The sequence below is a fragment of the Akebia trifoliata genome, unplaced genomic scaffold (assembly GCF_017979445.1).
Source record: "Akebia trifoliata isolate Shusen 1 unplaced genomic scaffold, ASM1797944v1 Contig00737, whole genome shotgun sequence".
Taxonomy (NCBI): Eukaryota; Viridiplantae; Streptophyta; class Magnoliopsida; order Ranunculales; family Lardizabalaceae; genus Akebia; species Akebia trifoliata.
In genome coordinates this window covers 27,750-36,069 of record NW_028237159.1, presented here as the reverse complement: position 1 = coordinate 36,069, position 8,320 = coordinate 27,750, and the positions used below count along the sequence as shown (strand labels likewise).

General features: G+C 34.7%; 1 protein-coding gene across 3 annotated transcripts; it reads right to left on the bottom strand.

The window, feature by feature from the left end:
• Nucleotides 1–346: 346 nt before the first annotated feature.
• On the bottom strand, nucleotides 347–7,002 carry LOC147381129 (membrane-anchored ubiquitin-fold protein 3-like). 3 transcript variants are annotated; one of them, XM_086430818.1, is made up of 4 exons: nucleotides 6,864–7,002; nucleotides 6,089–6,227; nucleotides 4,876–5,046; nucleotides 347–822 (listed from the first exon to the last, which is right to left on the bottom strand). In XM_086430818.1, the coding sequence occupies exons 2-4, from the start codon at nucleotides 6,216–6,218 to the stop codon at nucleotides 770–772; spliced, it is 354 nt and encodes a 117-aa protein (XP_086286944.1). In that variant the 5' UTR covers nucleotides 6,219–6,227; nucleotides 6,864–7,002; the 3' UTR covers nucleotides 347–769. The 3 variants fall into 3 exon arrangements, with proteins under 3 accessions (XP_086286944.1, XP_086286943.1, XP_086286942.1); XM_086430817.1 differs by lacking the exon at nucleotides 6,864–7,002 and adding an exon at nucleotides 6,630–6,826; XM_086430816.1 differs by lacking the exon at nucleotides 6,864–7,002 and having other exon boundaries at nucleotides 352–822; nucleotides 6,089–6,821.
• Between the last annotated feature and the right edge of the window lie 1,318 nt (nucleotides 7,003–8,320).

The following is an 8,320-nucleotide window of genomic DNA, read 5'->3' as shown; positions in this document are numbered from 1 at the left end:
AATTAATAATTTTAATTTTCTTTTCTCAATTTTAACTCAATCAATTATAAATATATTAATTCAACTATATTTTCTCCTTAGTTACATTTTTTAACTTGCTTGTTTATGTGTTAAATCTATTGATTCACACACTTCCATCACATCACTTTTATAACCTTGTACACCATTAGAATTTTCTCAAATACTAGTTAGATTTATCTTAAAATGATTTTAAAAACAATAAATGATGTCAGACTTTAAAATAAAATCCTTTGTTGGAGATCAGCATTGGATCAATCTCTTGAACTACATGGTGGAGATTAGTTGTCGGATTTTCTTAAATAATGAAAAAAAAAAAAAAGGAATAAATCACAAATGAAATTGAATGATACATAATAGTATGTCACCACTATACTGCAACTATTAATTGAAACAATGCCTGCAAGTCATGAGAACAATTATTCATCATAGTCGACTATAAAACCCCAACAAAACCAGATAAATATTCTTATTTTCTTGTCCCTTTTTTTCCTTTTCAGATTTTTTTTTTCAGTGTGTGAAAGCATTCTTGATTGATTCACAAGTTCAGCAGTCCCCAATCCATTTTCTCCTTCACAAGTGAATGAAGGAGAATACACAGCTGAAACCCGAAAGATTTTACTGCACCTAGTTCTGATTCAACGCCCAAATATTATCAGTGTTTGAACTTCATCTCAGCAAGGAAAATACCGTAACACTCGTCGCGATATCTGAAGAACAAGTGAAGAAGCTTTGTTGTTCTTATTAGAAGTCACAAGATTGAGCATGAACATCTGTTCTTCGGGGAATCAGTTAGCAGTCTCTCTGTCACAAACATGTTCTAGTATTAGGGAAAAAATGGGTTGGGACTTGCATTATTCATCTGGCACGTGTACGTGCTTGTGGGCTAAATAAAAATATGAGATTAGGTTTCAAAGGCAGCAATGAAAGAAAATTATCCATCCCATAGCTCAAATCACAAATACAGTATAAAGGATCCTTTACTTTCTACATGCCTAAGATGTAACATTAAAGGAGAAAACCTTCAACCTGAAAAGTGAATAAAAAATCCAAGTAGGAAAACCTTCAAACTTTCCAATGGAGCAATCACTTTCCATAGAAATCTTGGCCTCAAAAACCATGTTCAAATAGTAGAACCCCACCCCTCCCCTCCAAACATTCAGCTTCCCAAGACACAATAATCTCCACCATGAAATTATAAAAATCTAAAATTTGTGGGAACCATTTAAAAATGGAAATGCAAGAAAGGATATTAAACCTCTTGACTTCAATTTTGAATTAATAAATCGGTCTTGACATGATCTTGTTATTGTTGCATGCCAATAGATTTGGAGAGAATCATTTCAATCTTACCCCTTTTTTTGGGGGAAGGCAAATAGGTTAGGGTTAGTGAGTCCAAGTATAAAGACGGGTTTCAACCTGATTCCATGGCATCAACGCCCATAGAACTAATCAACTTAACAAAGTGCACTTGATTCAAACCAGTTGGCTGACTATCTGACAATCAGCAAATCCCTTCACTCAATCTAAACAAGACTTAGAAAAAGATTACATAATAGTCCTACCAAGATTTACTCATTTCACAATGTTCACCTTTAGCCACATATTGAAAAGGAGGCTCCAAACAATCTGAAAACATTAAAATCCAATCTTGGAAGTGCTTCTCAAATTATATCAAAAAAAAAAAAAAACTGGTTTTGCACTCTTTTGGACAACATGGTGACAAGGAGACTCCAAACAATCTGAACACATCAAGATCCGATCTTGGAAGTGCTTCTCAAATTATTTCCAAAACTGGTTTTGCACTCTTTTGAACAACAAGGTGATCGACACCACACAATGATTTTGATCACCATGAAGGAGGCATTTCCCAAGGAGGATCTACTAACCCTTTATTTCAAGAGGAAAGAATATCATCAGAGTTACCTCCAGACACACAACACCAAATGACTCTTAGATCATGTGAACCTTAAATGTGCATATCCGGACTTCGTTTGAAAAACAATGGCTGAAACCAAGTTTTCCAAAATAGAAATGCATGTCACAATTTATACCAATCCACAGGATTGTGGCGTGTGGGTTGTTTGAATTTGGATGTAAATTTAATTGAAACCATGTCTTTTAGGGGGCTATGGTCTAACCGGTTTTACCTCTAATGTCCACGTTCAGAAACCTATCTAATGGAGCCTTTTTTTATTATTATTACAAATAATAACCGTCATCTTATTGTCTTACTGAGTGAACTTCAGGCTTGTGTATTTCACTTGCATTTGCATGTATAGAGCAATTTACCTTGCGTAAGTTTTGCATCTTTGCCACGTGTCCCATAGGATGAACAAGTCTCTCCCATGGTTAAACAAAAGTTAGACAGGAAAATTGATTGTAACCCTGAAATTGGTAGTAGAATCACAAGAAACATATATGTGCACTATACCCAGAGCTGGACTGGGTTACGTTATTTTTCTTTCTTAAAAGAAATATATGTTGCTCAACAGGAAAAAGAAAAAGAAGAGAGAGGATATCCTCCACATGCAGTGATCTTGCCAATAAAATTTAAGCTTTACCGCAGATGATATAATTAGTGTTCAAAACACGTTCCTTTAAAAAGGAAATCTACTCCTAAAAACAGATGATCGAACAGACGTTCCTGAAGCAATTAAGCATCATTCTTGGACATTGAACTCTGAAACCTTAGAAATCCTAAAGGAATTAAAGACAAACGAGTATCCCTCAATCAACTACCTCAATGCATAGCTTTGCCACAAAAGCACTCCATCATATTCCAAAACTTTGGGGCCATCTTAATCTTAATCTTAATGAATGGAGGGATGTTGCTCCATACAATTCTGTCTCAAGTCATTTTTTTTCGTTTAAGTGGCTTCATATCCGCTCTCACTACCTCAATCCACAACTTTTTTAGTCTTCCCCTTGTTCTTTTAGAATTCCAACTTCTAACTAGGACTGTCGGTGGTCTTCATCGCACATGGCCAAATCATCTCAATCGATTTTCCCTTAATTCATCATTTATTTGGGAATGCCTAAACTGTCATGAATGTTTTCAATTCTAATTTTATATATCTTAGTCTATCCACTCATCCAACTCAACATCCTCATCGTTCTTACCCTCAACCTATGAATATGTTGTTTCTTGAATACCCAACATTCAGCAGCTAATTTCATATATAAAAAAATTCCTTTGATTTTAGATGCATACATCACATAGCTCTCCAAAAGCACACCTCTACACTAGCAATCCAGCTTTACTTATGTTGACAACATCCTTCTCAATTTCTCCATATTTCTGTAGAATAGAATGAAGATAATTCCCTGCACTTCTCCATCATTTGTCTAAGTAGAAATATGGTTTTGATGGTTAACCTCCTTGTCATAAAATCTAATTGGTTATCTGATATATTATTTTCCTTAATCTTTGTTCCATCACTCTTTCTCATAATTTCATAGTATCACTCATAAATTTGACGCCCAGTATTTAATGTAACTCAATATGTTTCCTTTGTTCCTTTACCATTACTAGGTACTTTCCTTTTTGCATTCGTATGATATCTTTTGTCTTCAGAATATTACTGAACAACTTGGTTAGCTAAGAAAATTCAATATATCCCATTTACTTCCGTAGTTCTATCAAAACGTTATTTGGTGTTAAAGTCCTACATCTTTTCATCTTTTCTAGAGTTATTTTCACTTCCAATACACTAATTCAATAGAAGTGTGTGTGCCCTGATCTCTCATATCTTCACATAATCCTAAGCCTCCTGTGTAGTTTTTTTTTATTATTATCATGGGTATCCCCACCCTTCGCGTCAGACTAATCCCACAGTCACACACACCACCCCCTTGGAAAGTCCTACATGCAACTGGTTGAGTCAAGGGTCAACCGGACCCTGGAGGGTGGCCCCAAGGAATTCATTGCTTCATGGGGTTTCAAACACTTGACTTACCCTTCTTGAGGAGCTTATCAAGGCTCAGCTTGCCACTAGGCCAACCCCTTGGGTGTATCCTCCAGTGTAGTTACTATTTAATTATTTTAGGAAATAAACCCGCCACCTTTTCTTAATTTCTTCATATTTTACCAAGACTCATATTCACCTTTAGTGCAATTAACATAATCTAAGTCTTCGGTTTTCCTTTCTCCAATATATTCTATACTGTAAAGCTACTTATCACTTGTAGTCCCAAACCTTTCATATAGATCATCATATTCTTATTTATACTCCACTTACCACTCTTTTCATTTCTTCTTTAGCTTTTAATACCTTTTCCAAGTTTTATCCATTTCTAGTCATTTGACGAACTTGTAATAGATCTTTTTTTTCTCTAATGACTTTTTGAACCTTATCTTTCCACCATCACGTTTCCTCAGGTGTGACTTTTTCCCATAGATTCCCCAAGAACATCTTCCATTACTCACTCAATATATTTAGCTAACTTACAAGATGCCATTTAAATATTAACAAATATGTTAACTAAATATTAAGACTTATTCAAGCTAATAGGATTGGGAAATATTTATAGTATAATCAAAATAGAAATTAACATATCAGGAAAGAAATTAAGTATTGATAATATCCACACAGCTGATTAAAATAAACATGCCATGATGTGTGATTGATTCCCAATACGTTAGTGATTATAACCATCTTGCTAAGTTGGTTAAAGTTTGTGAGTGTTGATACCATGACCTGGGTTCAAAATCCTCCTTCACCTACTAATTATTGACCACTAATCTCGCTTGCATAGCGAAAAAAAGGTGGTGCTGTGTATTTGGGTAAATGAATGCATGTGTGTGTGTCTGCATAACTGTAATAAATATGAAACATTAAGTGATTTGTAGAGTACCATTGTTCTTGTCTGATAAAGGAGGCTGCACGACAACATGCATAGTGATGACTCCACCAGGAAGATCACCGACCAGTACCCTGGACTCGGCAAGGGTCCTGTTATTTTCCAGTATTTTCCCCGCATTGATAAGCTTTACATGGTTTATTGTTTTTGGACCATTTTCTTTATCTACAAAAAGAAGACAGCTTTCAGTGAGAAAATCATTAACCAAGTAAAATAGAAACCGAAAAATCGGTGTGAACTACAAAACCAACTCAAGAACCCTTTCTTTCTAAAATGTAACGAGACATAACATGAGTAAGAGAAAATAGAAGCACGAAATGAAGAAAAATAACCAAATGAAAACAGACTACTTCAATCACAGACATGGTTTTAAAACTCGTCCGAGACCGAGACGTATCACTAGAGTTAACTCGGTATTGGAGCTGAACGAGACCAACTCACAAAGTCACGTTTTTGACCGAGATTTAGGACTCACGTTCAATTTTTTTATTTTTTGAACAAGATGTCTCAAACGTATCGGAAAACTCGTCCGAGACTACTCGGTATCGGGCCTGGGTGAGACGAGACGCGAAACCGAGTTTTAAAACCATGATCACAGATGTACCCAAGTTTTGCAGTCTGAAGCAAGTTGTAAACATAAATGAAAGCTTGGAAACAAACGCCAAAAGATCCCCAAAGTTCCAATTATCACTCAATCTTCAACACCACCTCGATTCAAATGGTTAGCCCCACATTGAAAAACTAACTTGCTATGAATTCAATCCTCATTGACCCCTTGAAGACACCCACACAGAGAAGAAGAGATATATACATATATAGATATAGGGAAGGAGGGGATGGAAATCAAGAGAAACACCATAAATACAATCTGAGATGATAATCATTCCTCTTATAGACTAAAGAACATTCTAAATTTAATAGAGAAAAGGCGACAATTGAGCCATATAGATCATGATTAATTTACAACAAAGATGTCAATAAATATATTTTAAGAGAAGAGAGTCACAATAGATCCACCTAAGATACAATACAAGGAAGTACAAAAAAAGACTTGGTACATTACATATAGATCTTCAAAACATCAGTTCGAACCCTTTGAATCTTGAGCAAAAAAAGGACAAATAAGGAAGCAATTTGAAACAATACAAACATATAAAGATCTATTATGCATAAAATTAAGAGAAAAAAAGAAAAAAAAAATTCAAACCTTGAGGCCATTGAGAAAGTATGATTTCTTTCAGAGATGCAACAGTGGTAGTTGGATTGTATTTGTTTGGACCAATGTCGGTTCCATCGCAAAGCCTGAATTTAAGCTCAATCAAATCCTCTCCAGCCATTACAACAACCTTTTGAAGAAAAAAATCCACTTCAAATTCTCAATACCTTCACTCCAAAACAAAACAAAAAAACAAAAAAGAAAAGAAACTAAATTCTTAGAAATCAAATTAAAAGAATTCCCTCTAAATTCCTTATTCCTTATTCATAATTTTAGACAAAATCAACCAGAACCCAAATCTAATTCTTCAATAAGATTCACAAAATCATCTCTTGCCCACAAAATATGCTCATTCAAGATCAAATTTTTTTTCCTGCTGTTTCAGAGAACAGGAGCTTATCACGGCTCGACTTTCCACTAGGCCAACCCCTTGGGGTTAAAGAGACGCCAAAGTTCTCCTCTAAACTTACTTAGAAAGGGATTCTCAGAAAAATCTAAGAGACCCTAAAAAAGAAAATAAAATAAAATATACAAATAGAGAGCCAGTGAACGGGAAGATGTTAGAAGGAGGGAGATCAAAAGAGGAAAAGAGTGTCCGTGTGAGAGAGAAAATGAAATTTCAAAGCAAAGATAAATTGTCAAAAAATTATCTTTTTAGAATCAACATTGAACCTTATAAGTATATAAGATTATTTTCAAAATAAACAACTGTCTATTATAATTTCCCTAATTCAAAAATTTTAAATTGAGCGTTTTTCCATCCCACCCCATGGGAAGATGATTTTTCCTCCTCCTAATATTATTCTCAAGATTACTCCTTGGTTTGATAGTTGTACAACATAGTGAAGCACGTTTGGATGAGGGATTAGTCAGGGATGTTGAACCCCCTAATGAAGCAAGTATTGATGAGGGGTCATCCTAAGACGTTAGACCTCCTAGTGAAGCAAGTTCGGATGAGGGGTCAGCCAAGGAGGCCAAACCTCTTAGTAAACACGTTTGGGCTTGATTTGATCCATTTTGATCCTAGTTGACTTGGGTTGTATCGGGTCATTATGCCTTAATTTAGTAACTTTACTAGTTCTGAGGAAAATGGTTTTTTGGTCCCTACATTGTTGTTGCATCAATTTGTGTCATTTTTAATTTACAAATCAAACTTACAGAATTCTTATAAAATCGACCTGACTTAATTCATTTGTCTTTTTCTTTTCTTTTCTCTTATTTTCTCCTCATCCTTTCATCTTTTTTCCCCATGTACAATAAGAGGCTTTTTAGAGAGCTTCTAGTGCCCCCACCAACTTTTACCAAGAGCACCCCAAGATATGTGCCAATTCCTTGTTGATATCTTCTGAATTGGGGTGCCCTTAGTAAAAGTTGGTGAGGCAACAGACTCTTTCTTTTTCACAATTCTTTGATTGACAAGACTATAACTCTTAGTGACTAAGAAGAGTTTGTGATTCTCACATAATTGAGATGTTTTATAACTCCCACGTTGTTTAGGATTAATGGCAAACTGACATCGATATTTGTATCGGTTCGATGATAGGATTCATCCCCAAGATAAGTACAATCTATTAGTGTCATATGTCTGCCTAAATTGAAAGGTAAATTTTATGCTCTCACGAGTTTCTTGTGAGAAAAATATTGGCAAGCATGTTTTTTATATTACTACACATTAAGAAGAGAATAATGCTGAAGTGATCTCAAGATTATATCTCATATTGCACATCCTAATATGAAAGCATGTAGGAACCATAGATGCTCTTCATTGAGATGCGAGTCAAAAAGCATCTATCTACACATTTTCACGTCAGGATGTGCGATATAAGGTACAATCTTGAGATCATCCAACACAACTCTTAAAAAAATATCTATGGGTCTATTCTAGACTTCTAGTTTTTATGTCAATGTACAAATTTGGACTCTATCGTTTAGAACAATTTTAATTCCTATTAATTCAAATTTTAATAACAATAATAATCACAAGAACTAAGCTTTAATGGGTTTAGATATGTAAACTCATGAAAAATGAACTCATGTGCTCACACACAATCTCAATCGTGTATATGTGAAATCCAATAGTTGGGATAAAAGAGAGAATATACGTCATGGATCTCTAAAATAAATCTCAACTGTTGAATCTCAATTTATACTCATGCAAGAAAATGATTGTGAAGGAGGACAAATTTGAAGTTAATTAGATAAACGACCAACTTTTTAAATTTC